Source organism: Jatropha curcas, chromosome 2 (assembly GCF_041381405.1).
Source record: "Jatropha curcas cultivar XTBG-Jc1 chromosome 2, XTBG_Jcur_1.0, whole genome shotgun sequence".
Classification (NCBI taxonomy): domain Eukaryota; kingdom Viridiplantae; phylum Streptophyta; class Magnoliopsida; order Malpighiales; family Euphorbiaceae; genus Jatropha; species Jatropha curcas.
Window position 1 is genome coordinate 30,804,979 of NC_143152.1, and position 19,831 is coordinate 30,824,809.

At 30.8% G+C, this 19,831-nt stretch overlaps 4 protein-coding genes across 4 annotated transcripts; 3 read left to right on the forward strand and 1 right to left on the reverse strand.

Annotated features, from left to right (window-relative positions):
- The first annotated feature begins 3,976 nt into the window (after window positions 1–3,976).
- LOC105647773 (carboxyl-terminal peptidase (DUF239)) lies at window positions 3,977–9,657 on the forward strand. The gene is made up of 7 exons (XM_012233995.4): window positions 3,977–4,593; window positions 4,705–4,791; window positions 5,243–5,515; window positions 6,300–6,470; window positions 7,018–7,071; window positions 8,718–8,864; window positions 8,996–9,657. The coding sequence occupies exons 1-7, from the start codon at window positions 4,399–4,401 to the stop codon at window positions 9,371–9,373; spliced, it is 1,305 nt and encodes a 434-aa protein (XP_012089385.1). The 5' UTR covers window positions 3,977–4,398; the 3' UTR covers window positions 9,374–9,657.
- A 1,549-nt stretch (window positions 9,658–11,206) lies between these two features.
- LOC105647871 (Curculin-like (mannose-binding) lectin family protein) lies at window positions 11,207–12,601 on the forward strand. Its single transcript, XM_012234095.2, has one exon. It carries the CDS (start codon window positions 11,261–11,263, stop codon window positions 12,470–12,472), a length of 1,212 nt encoding a protein of 403 aa, XP_012089485.1. The 5' UTR covers window positions 11,207–11,260; the 3' UTR covers window positions 12,473–12,601.
- Window positions 12,602–13,265: 664 nt separating this feature from the next.
- LOC119370976 (Nucleic acid-binding, OB-fold-like protein) lies at window positions 13,266–16,368 on the forward strand. The gene is made up of 6 exons (XM_037640222.2): window positions 13,266–13,536; window positions 14,060–14,134; window positions 14,566–14,654; window positions 14,898–14,982; window positions 15,234–15,315; window positions 15,967–16,368. Exons 1-6 carry the CDS (start codon window positions 13,291–13,293, stop codon window positions 16,056–16,058), a joined length of 669 nt encoding a protein of 222 aa, XP_037496150.1. The 5' UTR covers window positions 13,266–13,290; the 3' UTR covers window positions 16,059–16,368.
- Window positions 16,369–16,896: 528 nt separating this feature from the next.
- Window positions 16,897–19,593, reverse strand: NRPB4 (RNA polymerase II, Rpb4, core protein). Its single transcript, XM_012233994.4, has 7 exons — window positions 19,453–19,593; window positions 18,914–18,963; window positions 18,231–18,339; window positions 17,917–17,994; window positions 17,609–17,642; window positions 17,459–17,527; window positions 16,897–17,165 (listed from the first exon to the last, which is right to left on the reverse strand). The coding sequence occupies exons 2-7, from the start codon at window positions 18,960–18,962 to the stop codon at window positions 17,088–17,090; spliced, it is 417 nt and encodes a 138-aa protein (XP_012089384.1). The 5' UTR covers window position 18,963; window positions 19,453–19,593; the 3' UTR covers window positions 16,897–17,087.
- Window positions 19,594–19,831: the final 238 nt, after the last annotated feature.

A 19,831-nucleotide genomic window follows, 5' to 3' on the forward strand; every position in this document is an offset into this window, starting at 1 on the left:
CCGTCTCATTTTTTATATTTGCCATGTGTTTTGTGCGAGCTTACAGTGGCTTTGACTCGACTAAAGTTGAGCAAAGACATGGAACCCTTTATACTTTGTGGATAGAATTTTTGATTGATTCCTAAATAACAGCATGTGGTACACTGTATCTATCAATAAATTAACTTCTCAGTGACAAACTTTGTTAATTTTCAATTTTTTTTTTATAAAGGATTGCAAGTAGTTTGCAAATAAAATATACTTTAAAAAAAAAAAAGTTTAATTTTATTTAAAGGTTCAAAATAAGTCTATTGTGATTGGACAATTTATCTGTATTTAGCAGTTCAATCGATAAAGTCTTACACCTAATAAACTTAGCCACTATATTTCAGTACGGAGTAACTTAGATCGTCGAAAAAAATATGGAGTATTCATTTTTCTTTTTAAAAATCAGGTTCTGTAAATTTAATGACTACTTATTATGTATAATAAATTATTATATATTTTAATAATTAAATTAAATCAGAGTCATAATTTTTTTTTTTTTATGTAAAGATTATTTGACATTTAAATTTGAATTCAAGGTAAAAATAGCTATTCCAAATTTATTCCGTAGTAGTATTCGAACCAAACACCAAACAAGGTCTAAAGATCTTGATGGCGTTCTGGTAATTGAATGCCAAAACAGTCATTATTTTCTTTAAATTATTGATTAGAAGGTCAAATAATTAAAATGACATTATGGATTATGTATTATGAGGTAATTGAATACGTATATTATTACTCTTTTTTATTATTTATTAACAAGGTAAATGCGTTATAAATTATATAATCCGGCAGTACTTTTTTCGAAGTTGAATGGATTAAAAAATTTTTATAATCAAGAGACTCCAAGATCTGGAAAGCGAGAACTCCCACCTGTAGGAAATTTTCATTTGGCTTTCCATTGCTTCATTGCTTCCGCCAACCTCTTGCCTTTGAAGCGAGTCAAATGTGGAATTATCGAAATACCCTTCATATCTATATAGTATTACACTTCCTGTATAGACTTTCTTTACGCTACGGGAAGTAGAATACCCCCACCACAAACAACTGCCTCTTACCATCCATACCATATGGTGGAAATTAAATTATTTGATGCTAATTTCTTCTGCAATCTATTCTTTTGTTTATCCAAAATTTTCAAATATAAAATCATTGAATTATCAGTTTAGTGAGATAAAAAAAAAATTGAACAATTCAATCATTTAAAGAAAGATTTGCAATGTATTGTCCTAATAAAAAATGTCAATTGAACTTTTTACATGTCCTAATAATAATAATAATACTAATAATAACAGAATCAAAACTTTTTCACCAAGGATTTGAGGAAGAGACAATTGACATGAAAAGAGATTCTTCTTCTTCTTCTTCTTCTTCTTCTTCTTCTTCTTTCTTATAAAGTGTCTCTTATAGTACTGAAGATAGGAACATTAAAGCTACCCCATCACTTTGTGTTGAATTTAAATTAATTTGTTTATGAAAAGATAACAAAACATACAAGTACTTTCACGTACAGTGATATATTGCTGGCAGAAAGAAAAGAGGTTTTTAGGGTTCTTTAATACTCAACTTTTAGGGGCTTACACCTAAAAAAAACATGAATTCCGTTTTTATTTCTCTCTCTTGAAACAATTATACAGTTTTATATTAAATGGAACTACCAGATTTTTGTTTCCAATTTCACACATTATCATTTATGATAATTAATATATACATCACTTAATGGATTATTTTTTTCTTTCCTTTAATCTGAATGCATTTATCACTAAATTAAGTTTGCAAGATCGCTCCTTAATGGTCAATACTCCAAAAGAAATAAAAAAAATAAAAAATCTAAAGACTATAAATAGGTTTTATCCTAATATCTTTTTATATTTGTGAATTATAACAGATTTTATTTTCTTAATATATGCCATCATTTAATATATACATGATTATATATTTTGTTATATGTGAATAAACTATTATGTAAAATTATTGCTTTTTTTACTGACCTTCCAAGAAATTGATGATTATATATATCATTTGATAAATGATAATTTAGAAATACTTCTGCAAATCATTTACCTATCATTTTGAAAGTAATAACCACTTCTCTATTATGCTTTTCATTACATATAATGTTCTAATTGAAGAAATTTTATCATTTCCAAAAGAATAATTAAAAAAAAAAAAAAAAAAAGCAACAATGATCACTTCACTTTGGCTTCCCCTTCCCCATCCATAAATTCCTTCTATTTTTCACTTGAATCTGGAGGTGTTAATTCCTATCGAGCCATGGAGCATAAACTCCTTTAAAAAAAAAAAAAAAAAAAGAACACTTTCAAATAATTGAACTTGTATTCTGACTCTTATGTCTTTTTCTTTTTTTTCCTTATTAATTTGTATTAAGAAATCATAACATTCAATCTATATTATCATGATTAGATAGAATTTCACGAAATTTATCTACTTTTTTTTTTAATATAAAATAAACTGGTCATCTAACTGATGCTATTTCATGAAATTATCTTGGAATTTATCAATTTTAAAAAAAAAATCATAAAATGAATATACATTGCAGAATGTAGGATGATGATAATTCCCATTTTCTTTTAAATATTTTCGAGTAAGAAAATTACTGTAAGAGGAATTATAAAATAAAATTGTCAATCATGTGGTGAAAAAAGGGTCAGTTAAGTCATTCCAAGTGTTTTTAAAAATTGTAAGTCAAATTCCAAAAGTTTGAGGTTTGAGAGTTAAAGATGCTGACAAGAAAATTTTTCTCTTCAATATGCTGACGGAAGAGGAATTCGAAATTCGAGAATAGAAGCTTATGGCAAAGTTTAATTTAATAATATTTATTTGCTCTCTTCATTTATTAGTTCTATTACATTAATCATTTAATTATTTCTCTAAAATCCAAATGCCCATATGGAGAGGAGTGCATTTGTAGCTTACATTAAGGATTTCTTGAAACCCTATACTCTAAACAAACCATAGAAAGCTCTCTTCTTGTGTTTCATCCACCCCAAAGTCCAAACTAATTTTAATTCTTTTTTTTTTTTTTTTTTTTTTTTTTTTTGTAAAAAACAATCCAATTATTAATTTCTTGGTTCTTTTCAAAAAAAAAATAATAATAATTCTTGGTTTTTTTATGTCTTCTAATAGTGGATTTTATCTATCATTTTCTTTTCTTTTATCTTTCTTTTTACACACACATATTAAATGTATGATGTGTCAAAGAAATATTTGTGTATTCCAATTGGATAAATTCTATTTTGCTTTCATTAGAAATTCTCAAATTGGATTATGTCATTTAATTAAGTTAAAAGGGAATTTTCTTTTTGTTTTGTTGTGAAATATGGGGTTATGGATAAATTTCCGTACATAATATTAAATTTATTTTTCCGATCAAAATCTTTAATTTTTACATATCGTATTATATTTATTTATCCGATCGGATGACATATAATAAATCATTAATTCCGAAACTAAAAGTTGAGAAAAAAAATTCAGAATTTTTTAAACAAAAAGAAGCAACGTCGCATTTGTGTATCTTATTATTTATTACCATATCTAACAAGATCCAAACCATAAAATAAAGATTTAAAATGTAATCTAAAAATTAAATTTCATGTTGAAAGAGAGGGTAACATATCATATTCGAATAGCAAATGGAAGTAATTAGGTAAAGAGAGATAAGAAAAAGTGAAAGACATGCCATGTGGCAACACCAAAGCATAGAAAGCATACCAATTGAGTGCTACTTGGAGTTTAAAAAAGGTTAAAAAAGGAATGGAAAGTCTGAGAAGGAAAGAAAGCTAGCTAAAGCTTAGCTATATATAAAAACCAAAAATAAAAAATGAAAAATAAAAAATATATTAATGGCAAAGTTATATGGTGGCAGATACGACATTGAAGGAGTGTAATAAAAGGGGAGTTGTATAGTTGGGTAGGTTTGGGTTTTTATAGTGCTTTGAAGTTTTTTTTTTTTTTTTTGTTCTCCCTTTCTCTCTATTAGCCTTTGGGTGCAATTCCAAAGGAACAAAAAGAAATTTAAAACTTCTCTTCACTGTTATATATATTATATGAATCCAATGCAACAGGAAATTATGATGATCTTGATAGTAAATTTCTTTAATGGGGGCCTTCCTGCAGGTTTAATTAAACTCTCTTCACCCACCTTCCTTTCCTACCATTAAATCAAGAAAAAGAGAGAGAAAGGAGTCATTTTCTTGGGTTTTTGGTGCTGTAGTGATATCAAGAAGAAAGAAGTCAGATTTTTTTTTCTCTTGTTCTGTACTGTTTTTTGCTAGCAATGGTGCCTTAGTTTCTTTCTTCCTTTATGTTCATTTTCCCCTTTTCTCAGATAACTTTCTAGAGACTGAATGAAAAATGGGTTTTACAGCAAGAAAGAGAAGGTTTCAAGCTATCGCTCTTCTTTTTCTTGCTCCTCTTCTTTTCTTGGAAAATTTAAGTGTTGTTTGCGGTTTAAACTACACAAATTATAGACCAGTAAGTAGCTTGAGACTTGAAAGGATTCAGAGGCACTTGGACAAGATTAACAAGCCTCCTGTTATGATCATAGAGGTATGCATATACATAGCTTTGCATATATATATATATATATATATATATATGTATATGTATTGGATTCTTTGCTTTATATATCTTATATGGTTTCTTTTTGTTGTATTTCAGAGCCCAGATGGAGATATCATAGATTGTGTTCATAAAAGAAGACAACCAGCTTTAGACCACCCTCTTTTAAAGAATCACAAGATTCAGGTACCAACCCTTAAAAACACACATAAATTCAAGAATATTTCTCTCTCTTTTTCTTAAAAATCTTTTGTTGATTAATTTCTTTAGACTATATTTAAAATTTCATCAACTTTTTAATTTTGAAATAATATATGGAAGATCCCTTATTTAGATAATATAAATATTTAGCCCCTCTTAGCTAGGTTTTGTCAATTAGAAATAATTACTTTTCATTTCTTGCTTTCTGCAAATGATATGTGATATTTGTTAACTCCAGTGAAAAGGGTTTGTTTGGCTTCATTTATTTGTCACTGTCTTTTCCTCCAAAAAGGGTGTACCTATTTATAATTATTAATAATAATAATAATTTATAAAACTTAAGAGTAAAGTAGACTCTCTCTCTCTCTTTATATTATATAAATTAATTTATATAATTAATTAACTAATTAATATTTTTTCATGATGATTTAATTAGAGAGTTCCATCAGAAATGCCTAAATTGAAAGTAATTAAAGAAGATGAGATGAGAGAGCCAAAGACAGTGAAGAATGAAGGAGAGAAAGGTGCATGGCAAATGTGGCATAAAAATGGGACTAGGTGCCCTAAAGGTACTGTTCCAATACGGCGGAGTACAGTTCATGACGTTCTGAGATCAAAGTCTTTGTTTGACTTTGGGAAAAAACAACGATCTATATCTCTTGCTCGACGCTCCGATGCGCCTGATGTTGTTAGTGGGAATGGTCATGAGGTGTGCTTTCCTTTTCTGATCTCCCCTTCTTTCTAACTTTGCAATCTTTAACATTAAAAGCTAGGGTTGAGAAATCAATTTGATTTGATTTAATTATTATTATATTTTATTCATTTTTTTAATTTGTTTACAATTAAAAAAATAAGTTTAAATTTGAATAAAAATTAAACTAAAATAATTTAATTTAGTTCTACAAACTATATTTAGTTGGATTCAATTTTATTTTTAAAAAAATTAATTTATTCAATTTTCACTCATTTATTTTGATTTAAATCGAATTGACTAGATGTTCACTCTATTAACAGTCTTTTTGTCAAAATAAAAATTATTATATATCATTTTATTTATTTAATTTTTTCTCCATTGAATCAAGGTTGTTCGATTATTTTCTTGATTATTGTATAAAGTCGAAAACTGTCAAATTTAATAAAATAGAACAAAGTATTAAATAGTGGGAAAACAATCACTAAATAAATGTTGACTGCATATATAAAGTCATAAATAAGCCTTAACTTTGAAGAAATGAATTAGTTCATTTTGATACCGCAAGAAATTAATTCATTTTCATTTCAATCATGTTCTTCTGCAACTGAGAATTATATGCAATGAAGTCAGATTCTATATCTATTTAACTCCACAATATCCTAGCCGTTCGATAAATAGTTTTCCTAAATGGGGCCCACAAATATTTTAATCCTTGGAACTCGTGTTACATTTATGTATTATCTTTGACTGTTCATTTTTATCAATAAATACAAGAGCTTGATGTGTGCATATTTCGTAGCATGCGATCGCATATACTGGAACATCACAGGAAGTGTACGGCGCCAAAGCAACTATAAGCGTGTGGGACCCTTCGATCCAAGTGGTCAACGAGTTTAGCCTCTCTCAGATCTGGGTTCTATCGGGATCATTCGACGGCTCAGATCTCAACAGCATAGAAGCTGGATGGCAGGTACCTCTTCCATTTCCTGTCCTTGCATGCACACAATCCCATACTCTCCCTATTTTTTAATCACAATCATAATTATAAATTAATTTATGCTAATAAACAATTAATTATTTTTTATCAAAATCAAAGATTCTTACAAGTTACAAGATATTATTTTGGAGTTTTTTATACTAATTTCTTGAAAGGAATAGGTTAATAAACATTACTTCCTCTGTTCCGTTTTGTTTATTTATTATTATTTTTTAAATATTTTAAAATATTTATAAAATTTCTAAATTTATGCATATAAATAATTAGTTTTTTCATTATAACATTTATGATCATTCATTAAATAAAAGTCTTTTTATTAATATCTTAATGAGTTAAAAGTAAAAAAGGCAAAATAACTTTTATTAACTAAAATTTTAATATACGTATTTTATCAAAACTCTGTAAACAAAATGAGATAAATGAGGTATTTAAATTTAAATATATTTTTAAGACAGATATTTATTAATTAATATAATTTATTAGTGGGATTTTCTGAAGTTGTGATTATTCTACTAGTCAGGTCAGTCCGGAGCTTTATGGTGACAGCAGGCCCAGATTGTTTACTTATTGGACAGTAAGATCTCTCTTGCTTAATTTATTATTTTTGTTATTAAATTAATACCTTAAATTGCAATTAATTAAGTATATAAAATAAAATTTAATTTAAAAATATATGATTATATTTATATTTTAACACAGTGGAATTATTCTTTGGAATAATCATGTGCTAGTTGCTTCCATTTCTTGATACCTATTTTGATTTCCCTAATTAGAGGGCATAAGGTCAAAGTCAACTTCTCATAGGTTTGGAATTCTCTTGTAAGTTGTATGTTATCAGTTATCTATGAGTTTGCTCCAATTTCCAATAAATTAGAAAATAATTTTAACTATAATACAATTACATCAAAGCCCTCACTAGAACTTCCCAACATTAAAATTAAAAAATAATTAGTTTGGAATCAAGAATGAAAATTAAAGTTGGCTCATGTTTTAATAACTGTTAGCTGTTTTAGTAAATTTAGTTTTTTGAGTAGCATTTCATAAAATAGTTCAAACTAAACGTTACTGGGTTAACCTTTTATAAAATGCTGTATTAATATCTAAAAATTAGTTCAAATATTATGTTATCAAACACTATAAAAAAATAGCTTTTAGCGTTTTGATCGATCAAAATACTAAAAGTTGCTTAAAAAATTATTGTTGAAAGAATAAACCTTAAGCATAATTTGATAAGACTATATCCTAACCATTTCCAATTTCCCCAACAAAAGTTACTCAAAAATTTATGAATCTTTCATAAAACAATGAGGTAAAGTGAAGTTAACCCATTTTGGCTCTAGTCTTTAATTATAGCACCCAAGGGCAAAATAATAGGATACAACTAATTATTGCAATGCACTTTTCATAGCTTTTCATAAGTAAGTTTCAGTGCCCATCAAAGGGTATGATTCCTACTAAACTCCTACGAGTCAATTTTAGGGTGTGGGCTTGAGGATTTTACATAGTATTTGCTTAGGTAAATTTCTAGGGCATGTACGGGGGCTTTGCTAGCTTTGTCTAGTCTTTACATAAGGGTATATTAGTAAAAAAAAAAAAGTAAAAATTATAATTATTATAACTATATTAATTAAATTTTTGCAAGTCTATAAGTCCATAATTTAGTCTGAGGGTAAATTTAAGATTATCTAGAAAATGATTAGTTCAATTTATAAAGAAAATTGTGGATTGCAGCTTTGAAAATTTTTTAATATTTTTCAAATATAATCCTAACCTATAAATAAATTTAATGTCAGTTTGAATGTCACCAAAGTAAAATCTAATCTACAATGGTAACAAAAAAGAAGCATGGGCTTTCCCAAAAAGTCCCTTTTGAAGTACAGTGATTAATATGATGATTAATGTGGTGGGTGTTGTGGGGACTGTATAATAATTTCATTTCTTGCTTGCAAATTGATGCATTAACATGTACTCTAAAGAACAGCCTTATCAGAATATAGGTATCCATCATTTTAGTCATTATATGCAAAATTGGACATTTTCCCCCTAAATTAATTACAAGAAACTAATTGTTTAGATTTAAATATTAAAAAAATAATACTTCTCTTTCTCTAAATTTATTTAACTTTATAAAATATATTGATTTTTTCCCGATAAGCGAATATTTTTATCTATATATACCGCATATTTGATTTCATCCATAAATCTATTTTCGTTTTGCAGAGTGATTCATACCAAGCAACAGGATGCTACAATCTTCTATGTGCAGGATTCGTGCAAACAAATAGTAGAATAGCCATTGGAGCTGCAATTTCTCCTGTATCGTCATTTGAAGGCAATCAATTTGATATTACTATCCTCATTTGGAAGGTGAAACATAAAAATAAATGAATTAGAAATGCTTTTCATTACATTCTATTATGGCGTACGAAACATATGCAATCAACTTATGGATACAAAAATTTTAATTTAGTCCTTTCTTTCGTGAAATTATTAATTAGGACCCCAAATTAGGAAATTGGTGGATGGGATTTGGTGACAATACCCTAGTAGGATATTGGCCAGCAGAGCTATTTACACACTTAGCTAACCATGCCACCATGGTGGAGTGGGGTGGTGAAGTGGTGAATTCAAGAGCCAACGGCCGGCACACTTCGACTCAGATGGGCTCCGGCCACTTTGCGGAAGAGGGGTTCGGAAAAGCAAGCTATTTTAGAAACCTGGAGATCGTCGACTCCGATAACAGCCTTAGCTCAGCCCAAGATATATCAATCCTAGCTGAGAACACAAACTGTTACAACATCAAGAACTCCTACAATAATCAATGGGGAACATATTTTTACTATGGTGGCCCGGGGAATAATCCTCTGTGCCCTTAAGATCACAAATCATCATCGTCTTTTATTATAATTCTTTAATATGTAATTATAGTTGTGCTATTTCCATTCTTGTTTTTGCTAGCTCAGTCAAATTTTTGTTTCTGTGAGAAAGGAAAGAATGTGTCCATTGAGTTCTAAAGAATGTAGACAAAAAACATAGCATAAACATGGATGGAAATAGCAATGTTTTGGATTTATTACTAGCTGCTTTGTAATGCATGTGTAACGGCAATTTCTTGTTTTTCTAGCTTCTTATAACAGGAAGTTTAGTTTATGTCTTCAAATTTATGTCATTCCTTCTATTGATATAAAGCTTCTCTTCTTGCAGACCATGGCAGTTTGGTCCCGGATTGACAGCGACTCAATCGCGGTCTGTTAACCTAAAAACCCGATTTATTCTATTTAAGTCAGCATCTCTTTCCCAGAAGATAAAATATTACCATGATTTTAACAATATTTATATGAAAGAGATTCATACATAGAGTCCGCTGGATGAACTAGATCAAATTTTTATAGTAGAAGCTAATGGTTAATCACAGTGAAAAAAATAATTTAATTTGGTAATGAGATATAAAAAGGTTTCTGTAGGCAGGTCAATAGGTGAGGAAATCAATGCAGGATGGCAGATGAGCCAAGGGAAGCATCATATTCAATGCCATTCAATGTAGTTGCAAGATCAGCTTTCCCAATTCTCACAAGTTTGCTTAGCAGTGTTGGCTAATTAATAATGAACTGCAAGTAATTTGAATTGGTTACTCATTTCAAATTTTAGTTCATTTATTTTGCAGAAAATGATTTATCAGAGAAAATGATTTTCTTTCACTTGTAATGTTGGAAATCAGTAGAAAGTTATACTGCAGTATTTGAAAATTTTGTTTTTGTTCAATGTTTTTGTTCAATTACCGTAGATTGGAAAGATATGATATATGATCCAATATTCAAACTTGGGTACTACTCCCAATAGGCTTAGTCCAACCACTTGAGCATGGGGCGATGAAGGTTGGATCTTTAGTCTAATCTCTATTCCACGTGAGTTTGGACTCTGACTATAAGGGGAAACTTCAATTCGCATATCAATTGATTGATGGCTACCCACCATTCATAACTTCTTTTTTTTTTTTTTTTTTTTTTTTTTTCCTTTTATATTAAAAAAATTGAAATTCGAAGGAAAACTTATAAAAATGACAGTAATTACGCCAAATCCCTTATTAGCTTAGAATTTGTTTGAAACAAAACAGGGTTATGGGAGTCTAAAGCCCTAACTTCCTCTAATATTTACCTTGAAATCTAAATTGTAAATAAACCATAAATAAGTTTCAACCTGATGAATTGGAACTCTACTTCCAGAATTGCGTTAACGTACACAATAGTTTACTTTTCAATGTCAACAACCGGAATTCTTTGGTCTTCCTAATCCTTAATTGCAATTAGTCAATGATACATGGAAAAATCACCTAGCTGTAGGACCTTAATTTCCAACATCCATGACCACGAACATACATCAATATCATCTCAAAATAAACTTTTAAATCACTTTTTGTCTTGGACCTCGGTTTATAATAGTACTCTGTTCATTATCTTTTTTTTTTTTTTTTTTTTTTCAGAATTGAAGAGATTTAATCATTTTTGGAGGGAGCAAAATTCATTTGATCTAGCATTTGCATTTAGTTGTGAAATGATAGTGTATCCACAAATGAAGAACTAAAACATCATTATAAATTTTAGTGTTCAAAAAATGGGTTTTATTCCAAGAAGTAGCTGATTATTCAACTGGTAAATGTTGACTTCCGATTGCTATTTAAGTGGGCACTATGAAATTGTGGTTATAAATACAGAAGCTTTCACATAATCAAGAAAGGAGACCATTTAGTACTACATATTTATATCATGGCTTATGCGAGTTTCATTCTCAGTGCTTTCATTTTTATCTTTCTTTCTTTGAACTACATTTCCAATGCTGAAACTGATACACTCAGACAAGGCGAGCAGCTTCGCGACTGGGAGCAGCTAATTTCTGCTGGAGGGGTCTTCAAGCTAGGATTCTTTAACCCAAACCCAGGATATTCACCTGATCTTGGTCCTTCAGGTCCTCGCCATTTGGGAATATGGTTTAACCAAATACCATATTACTCAGTCTGGGTAGCCAACCGCCAAAACCCAGTTCCTGATTCATCAGGAGCTTTAACCATTGATAAAGATGGCAAATTAAAAATTACATTCCAACAAGGTGGGCTGATAGTTATAAATCCTGATATGGCTGAAAAGAATATATCAGGTGGCAATTTTACTGTTACTCTGCTAGATTCAGGAAATCTAGTTGTTCGACAGGTTAATTCTGACGGCTTTACAGGATCTGTTATTTGGCAGAGTTTTGATTACCCACATAATATATTCTTGCCTGGAATGAAATTAGGAATGAATTTAAAGACTGGTAAGAATTGGACACTTACATCTTGGTTAAGTGAAAAAAATCCTTCTCCTGGAGCCTTCAGGCTTGGGTTAGACCCAAATGGAGCTAACCAGCTAATTATTTGGAGGCGAGATAGTCGTTATTGGTCAAGTGGGGTTTGGGTAAATGGGAGCTTTGAATTAGCACCTCAACTGACTAAAAGAAATGATATTTATGACTTCAGGTTTTTTGAAAATGAGGATGAGAAGTACTTCTCCTATTCTGTTAAAAACAAGTCAGTTTTATCTAGATGGAGTTTCGACACAATTGGTGAAATTGAAGTTTTCACTTTGGATAAGAGAGGTGATTATAGTACTTGGATATTCGAATCTGTCGGACCGTGCCAGAACGGGTTTAATTCATCTGCAGTTTGTTTAACAGAAAAGCCTAACAAGTGCAGGAATGATCTGGATGTGTTTGTGCCAAAGAGAGCATATGTTGAGAATGATGAGAGGTTCTTTTATTATGATTCTGATTTGAGTTTGGGTGTTAGTGATTGTCATGCCAAATGTTGGGGAAATTGCACTTGTATTGCTTATCAGTCTTCATCTAGAGATGGGACTGGATGTCAGTATTGGAGTAAAGGTTCAAAATTTACTCCTGATGATAATGCTGATTTTGTATACCTTCTTAGTCATCAAGGCAAGTGAATGGAGTGAGTGTTTTTATGTGATGGAAATAAAGTTGAAAGGCTAATTAAGAAATGAGCCCTTTTCAACTCTTTCATATTGTACTATGCTTTTTTTTACCAAATATTACATGAGTAATTAAGTGTGAAAGTGTCTGTGTTATCCTTTTTCATTTCTTTTATTTAATTAATAATTCATCTATATTTTTTAAGTACGTGTCTCCGACATGAAAGTATTTACTTAGACCAAATCAGTGTATCATAAATAAAATCATATTTTTAACAAAAATTTTATTTTTATTGATTTAATCTTTAGAAGAGATCATTGACCCGGGTCATGATAAGTAAATCCCTATGCAACAAATCATTATTGTTAGATAATCTTAATTTTTATAATGTTTAATTAAAAGGACACGACAACTGGACTCAATAGATATTTGAAAAATTACTATTGCTCACCATTTTATGCCAAATAATCATTCCATCCTTGTTTTTTTTAGAAATAATTCATTTCTAATATTTACTTCCGGTGGAGAAAATAACTTTTTAATTTACTTTTTTGTAATTTTTTTTTTTTTTTTTTTTGTTAAATGTCATGTGAACAAACGAAAATATACTCACTGTTTTCACTTTTTCACAGGACATTTAACTGTAAAAAAATCCAGTCAACTTACTGAGGGATTAAATAGTCGACGAAATCAAACATCAGGGGTTACAAGTAGTATATTTTTAAACAAGTGATTTAGAAGGGATGTAATAGTAATTTTCCTTGGAAATTTACTGGTCCTTTTCTTTTTCTTTTTTTTTTATCTTTCTTTACGAGAATTTTAGACAACTTTGATGGCAACTGCAGCGCCTATCTTAGGAGAAACCCAGAAACAGAGAGAGATGGAATACGGGAAAGGAATGCAAGGAGAGAAAGAAGAGATGGTAACACCAGGAGAGGTGTTAGGTAAAGCAAGTGAACTCAAACCAGGCAAAGGTGCTTACGTGGCACCTTATCGCAACACTGACATCCTGTATGTCTATTCTTCCCTTACTGGTTTCCGCCGCAGTCTATCACCTTCCCCCGACTCTCCCGAACAGGTTCTAGGGCTTTTCTTAGGGTTTATTTCAGTTGCTCTTTTACATAATGCAATAGAGAGATGAGAAATTGAATTATTTTGATTGGCGTGGGAAAGAGAAAAGTCGGGAAGGAAAAAATTTGTAATTATTAAGAAAAGATTTAGGGTTTTGGTTATTTGTTCATTGCTTAGGACATCTAGAAATGTAGAAATAAAGCAAAGTTCGTATTTGGGATGTTGAGAAGTTGAACTGGGCTAGTTATTTCATCAATAATTTAATGAAATGGAAGCAAAGTTTGTGCCTTGACCTTGCCTTATTGTTCTGAATGTGATAATGCACTTAACTGGTTTTTCTGGAGGGCTGTATAGATTGATGCAAGGGTTAATGTTGGATACTCTGTTTTATGGCACATTTAGCTGATGTGGAAGCAGACACAGATTCGCAAGTTTTTGAACTTTATACTTTTAATTTTGCTCAAGTGCATATCTTGTATGTCTGGGTGTGTTTTGCCTTATTATTGTAATGATGATTCTTATCATTTCAGAGACCAACTGTGGAAGTAGTTGGACACAAGGCTCACGGTGCTGTTCCAGAGCCTGGTTCTGTTGTTCTTGCCCGAGTGAGTTTCTCATTGATCGTTTTTTTTTTTTCCGTTACTCTTTTATATTATTTTTCTTTGGCATCTAAACTGGTTATCTGGCTAGTCTTTTGGGGCTTTTGTATTTGGCTTTTATTATATTTTTGCTCTTCTATTTCTTCATTGACCTATTTGAGTCTCATTTCTGTTTTGGCTTGCAGTGGACATATCCGTTATTGTCATCTTAAAATAACTATATATCTGAGTTTCTACCTTTCTTTTGACTGTTCAGCATCTTCTATGTGGTTTGATTTTTTTTTTTTTTCCGCTTTTAATATTCTACATCCTTGGTCCTGATGTTTAATTGCTTCAATGAAATTCATCTGCCTTGTATGAAAGCTGCTGCTCTTTTATTGTTTATGAGGTTTGTTTAGAAATAAGTAGATCTTATTTTGGTCTTTTGATTTGGATAGGTTACTAAAGTGATGGCTAAAATGGCTTCAGCTGATATTATGTGTGTTGGTTCCAAGTCTGTACGAGAAAAGTTCACTGGCATTATTAGGTACTAATTTAGTTTTGTCTCTTAAATGAAGCACTATCTCATTCATGTGTAGTTAGCAAATTTTGCAAATAAAAACTGCAATTTAAACTGCAGATCTTTTAGCAATCTTCATTCTCTTTAGAGAGTAGAATGATTGCATCATCCAGTCTTCTTTTTCACCTAACAGCCACTTCGTCAGTGTTAGCATGGCAGGCATATTTTAGGAAATTGATTGTGTGTAACTTAAAGTCTTTACTTTAACAGGCAACAAGATGTAAGGGCAACTGAGATTGACAAAGTGGATATGCATTTATCATTTCGCCCTGGCGACATTGTCAAAGCTCTAGTGGTATCCTTTGTTCTTGTAGTTTTTTATATTGTTTTGAGATATGTATCAATGCATTTATACTAATGGCAGTATTAGATGTGATCACTTTGAAAGCTAATTGATGATAAACTCATGTAAAGTCGTGAATTTGAGCGCACTTTTTATGATTGTTCTTGAATGCATGCTTATTTGAAAGTACATCAGTTTGTTATTTGCCTCAACATTTAAAGTTAAGTTATTACTGAATTTTCTTGACACAATGCCCTAACCAGTTGTCTATTGGGGATGCACGGGCTTATTATCTTTCTACTGCAAAGAATGAGTTAGGTGTTGTATCTGCAGATAGCACAGCAGGTAAACTTGTTTGTTCTAACTTGGGTTTTACTTTTTTGTATTTTTTTTTTTTTTTTAAACTCTACAAGACTCTGTACTGAATAATTTCCATATTGAAATTGGTAAAGAAAAGACTCAAAATGGGTTTCAGAGTCTTGTCAGTCTTCAATTTTTGATTTTTATGTTGGTTCTTCAACTTGGAAGTCCTAAATTTTTTTCTGAAATTCTACTCACAGATTTAGGATTATTTCAACAGTACTAGTTACTTGTTTGAATAAAATGCAAATTATACTTATTTGTATGAAAAAGGAATCGTTGATAATGTGTAATCTTTAAAATGTGTTGATTTTGTAGGTTTTTGCTTCATTTCAATTTTTTTAAAAATTATATAATATGAAGAAAACAGAAGAAAAAACTACTATCTAGTAAAAAATTGTATCTATTATTATATAGACATTCAACACCTAGACCCAATGCTTCTAAAAGGGGAAAATTCTCTGATTCTGCAACTGTCATAGTGGTTAAGGAAGAGAACCAAGTCTGCATTGGCCGTGCTTTTTTAAATGTTATAACAGTTTTTTCGGTGGGTTATTTTGGCTTGAAACATTCTCTAGCACATTATCTGCTTTGTATAACAGATGAATTTGTTTGTTTTTTTGGTGTTTGCTGTAGGTGCCACAATGGTTCCCATTAGCTGGACAGAGATGCAATGCCCATTGACTGGCCAAATTGAGCAAAGAAAGGTCGCGAAAGTTGGAAGTTAACATTACCTAAAAACAAAATTATGCAAAAAGAAATTCTCAAATGTGCTTCTTCCTGAAATTTTACAGAGGAAGTGCACCTCGAGTTCCGTATTAGTTAGGGGATTATATATTACTCTTTATAATTGATTTGAGATTTGACTTTGGTTGTTGCCATTGTTGCACCTTGTACTTGGGACTAATTCCAAATGCCATGTCAACCATAGGTTGTGTGATTTCCTCTCTTTTAGTGTTCTCTTAGTATGATAGTAGTGAACTAGAGTTATAAACAGAGCAATTAACTAATGATTCCTAATTTAGTTCATTTGTTTCATTTCATGTACTTTTGTTATTAATACAGCGGATTCACTGTTAAATCAACTGTATGTTTGTGGAATTGCAGAGTAAACATCCTCAAATGTTCAGATTTTACAATTTAGTCGTAATCAGACCAAAAGAAGCTAGGATTGAAACTTGCTTGCGAATTCCGGTCTTGAAATGGTCTGAAATCAGGAAGATCAGTCCAAATTTCAATCTCGCAGAAAATGGTTTTAAGATTAGATTGGTCATTTTATGGTTTTTCTGTTGCTAAAAAATGCTTGGCCTACGGGGTGACAGCTAAGGACTCATCAAACAATGCTTGTTTTTTATCTTCAGCCTTGGGGCAAACTTCTTGTTTAAACAACTCGTCATTAATAGCTCTACGACATGACATTTAAACAAACCCTAGCCTGATTATTTAACATTGGTGAACAGCATTTGTGAAAATATCTGATGCAATCGAAATCGACTCTGTTATTATCATACATCATAAAACAACGATAAAGAAAATACAAAAAGAAATAAATACAACCTCAGCACATTTCTAAAATTACTAACTAATATCATTTTCTTTCTGCAATAGTATCAGAACTTATAATTCATACATGATTCCATAGTCATACCAATGGATGTACGAATCATTTGGTATGCTTGATTTTTAGATTTAGATGCTGTTAAACATCTCTCCATGAACGCATCATGAATTCCCATCAAAATAAGATATTGTAGCTGCTATTCAAATTTCTTGATCAATGACAGATCATTCAGCATTTTTTCAATTGCCTCATCATCATGAGCCCGTCCTTTTGTCTGCATAACAAACACATTCCATTAATAAGCATTGCAAGAAATGACATGGTAAATAAATAGCTAATATGGAGATCCCAAAAGTAGAGAGATGATTTTATCCTTTTGTAATATGAAGCCATTATAGCAGAGATAATGGTGCGGTTGGGCTTCACTTATTTGCCATGCTAGCAACTAAACAAGATGCATGCATCTTGTGACATATATTATTTGTGCCCAGAAATATCTATTCTATTAAAACCACAGAATCAAGCTAAACAACAGGCTCAGGAGGCCAGGATTTTTATCAAGTATACCTTGATAGAAGGAACCATAGCAATAGCTTCCTCCACAGTTTCAGGGCAAAGATTGCCAAGAACACATAGCTGCACAATATTTAGCAAAGATTAATAGTTTATAACTTTCAGATCAAACTTCCCAATTTCTGTTAGAGGGTTACACTTTACCTCAAATTCAGCCAATTGGTATCGGCTAAGAATTCTGTGAATTGGTTAAGTTTCACATTTTATTAATATTCATATGATAACTAACAAAGGGAACCGAACAAAACAAGAAAACTAAAAGACAGGCTCGCTTTTTATCAAAAACTTTGGTCATTAACACCGTTTTTCTCATGCAAAGTCAATTTAGTACATTAGGTAAGACATAACAGATGCATGATATGAAGAAAGATCATTTCTAACAAAGCATAAACAAAATGACCTAGTTAGATTTGTTAGGGATCTGTTATCATTTCAACAAAGTTCATGGATACTCTCGAACTTGTCTGACAGCATCAGGATTTTTATATCGGCTGAAGCGCTTCACGTACTGCAGGGACTTCTCAAATACCCTGAAAAAAGAACACAATTTTCACCTCATTTGGCAAGAAAAATAATGTTGAGTAACGCAAGCCAGTAGTATAGAGATGGTATCATTAAGACAACCACAGTTGTAAGCTTGAAAATGCAACTCTGCAACTGTTTTCTGTTAGCAAGCCTAATCCATTAGGTAGACTTGAGCCAATTTTCTGAATGTATAAATAATACCCTGAAAACTGCACCAGTGAATAAGCCATCTTTTACTTACTGAGAGACTTGGTTCATTGGATCGTCTGACATCTGCTGAAGCTGTTCATATTTATGTTCAAGAATTAATGCTACTTCACAGTTCATCAAGCACTTGGCCTTCAAAAACTCTGGGAAAAGGAGGGCAAAATCCATCATCATAGGAGTGTCAAAACAGCACCTCAAGTAATCAACCCAAACAAATTGAACTAAAATCAAAAGCTCAATACTCAAAAACCAAAAATAACTTTCTCATAATGGCACAAAACACCTATAACTCGTAAAGCTTTGCTTTTTCCAAGGTTGTGATGATGAGTACATAGTGCAAAATAAAAAATTTCGATTAATTTAGCTTGAAGTGATTATCTATTTTGTCTGATATTCAACGTTCAATTAATTTTTTACATATCAATCACAGTTGGTTCAATTGTTATTCCAGTTTCACTTTGAGGATCCTACTAGTGTATAGAAACATTTAATCTTATTTAACAATGCCTGTATAAATGATTTAACAATTTAATGTGCATAATTTATTTATTTTATATGTAACTGCAATACATAATTACTCCTTTGAAATTACCCTATTATCAGTTAGTCCCATACACAACATCTCAATCTCATTCACAATGCTTCCTTATTGTTAAATTCCTATTTCCCTTTCATGTTCTTCCCTTCAAAAATTAAAACGTATATATATGTCCTCACCATCTCCAATTTTGAGCTCAGAAGCGTTTTCTTCCTCTTCTCCAGACATGCTGAAAAAAGAAAGATAGATTAAACAGAAGAAAATCAGCAATAATATCTAAAAAGCCAAAATCAATCTATTGACACAAACCAATTGAATGGAAAAATCTAAACTCGTATTTTGATTCCAAACAAATGATTTGGAAAACCCAGAAAAGATCAACTGACATTTTCCAAAATAGTAGTGAAAAATGAATTCTTAATACACTAGTAGAAATAGTTGACGAAGCCATACACAGTCACAGTCAAATGCCCAAAAAATCTGTTACCAATTAATTTTCCTGGCTCCAGAAAGAAAATACAATTGAAGATGACACAGCCAAAGAAGATAATAAATTTCAATTTATTAGTTTATTTATCTTCCAATATAGAAGCTATAAAACATGAAAATTGTAAATTTTAAACTTGGAGACGAATGAATTATTATAATAAAAACAAAATTGTTCAAGAATAAACAGAGCAGCATATGAAACGAGAGATATTTCTTGCACTAAAAATACCTAAATCACAAAATAATTTCACAAATTTGTAAAGCACCAAGCACCGAACTCCAAACCCTTTCTCCTTTCTTCTTGTTTTCCTTCTTCTACTGCTCGTGTTTATGATCTCATTCCCATCCCTTAGCTATTAAAAATTGTTACTTGGAAGCAGGCCAGAATAAGAGTCTTCATTATACATTGTTGTTTAAAGCCCAAAACAAATTTGGCCCAACCTCTTTTTTTCTTTCATATTTAATTTTCACCCACAAAAGGTATTAAAAATATACTTGAAATGAAGGGACTAAATAATATTATCGGGTTGATAAATGAAACATATTATTTCTATTACAAAAATGAAAAATAAAAATACAATTTTCCAAGAAAAGACTAATGATTTTCT

Bases quoted from the DNA above. Each gene is read 5' to 3' on its own strand.
- LOC105647871 (XM_012234095.2), top strand. From the start codon at position 11,261: ATGGCTTATGCGAGTTTCATTCTCAGTGCTTTCATTTTTATCTTTCTT.
- LOC119370976 (XM_037640222.2), top strand. From the start codon at position 13,291: ATGGCAACTGCAGCGCCTATCTTAGGAGAAACCCAGAAACAGAGAGAG. The intron at 13,537-14,059 runs GTTCTAGGGCTT...TTATCATTTCAG, and splicing joins CCCCCGACTCTCCCGAACAG to AGACCAACTGTGGAAGTAGT. The intron at 14,655-14,897 runs GTACTAATTTAG...TTACTTTAACAG, and splicing joins AAGTTCACTGGCATTATTAG to GCAACAAGATGTAAGGGCAA.
- NRPB4 (XM_012233994.4), bottom strand. From the start codon at position 18,962: ATGTCTGGAGAAGAGGAAGAAAACGCTTCTGAGCTCAAAATTGGAGAT. The intron at 17,995-18,230 runs GTAAGTAAAAGA...TTCTTTTTTCAG, and splicing joins CCAATGAACCAAGTCTCTCA to GGTATTTGAGAAGTCCCTGC. The intron at 17,528-17,608 runs GTAAAGTGTAAC...AATATTGTGCAG, and splicing joins ACCAATTGGCTGAATTTGAG to CTATGTGTTCTTGGCAATCT.
- LOC105647773 (XM_012233995.4), top strand. From the start codon at position 4,399: ATGGGTTTTACAGCAAGAAAGAGAAGGTTTCAAGCTATCGCTCTTCTT. The intron at 4,594-4,704 runs GTATGCATATAC...GTTGTATTTCAG, and splicing joins CTCCTGTTATGATCATAGAG to AGCCCAGATGGAGATATCAT. The intron at 6,471-7,017 runs GTACCTCTTCCA...TCTACTAGTCAG, and splicing joins GCATAGAAGCTGGATGGCAG to GTCAGTCCGGAGCTTTATGG.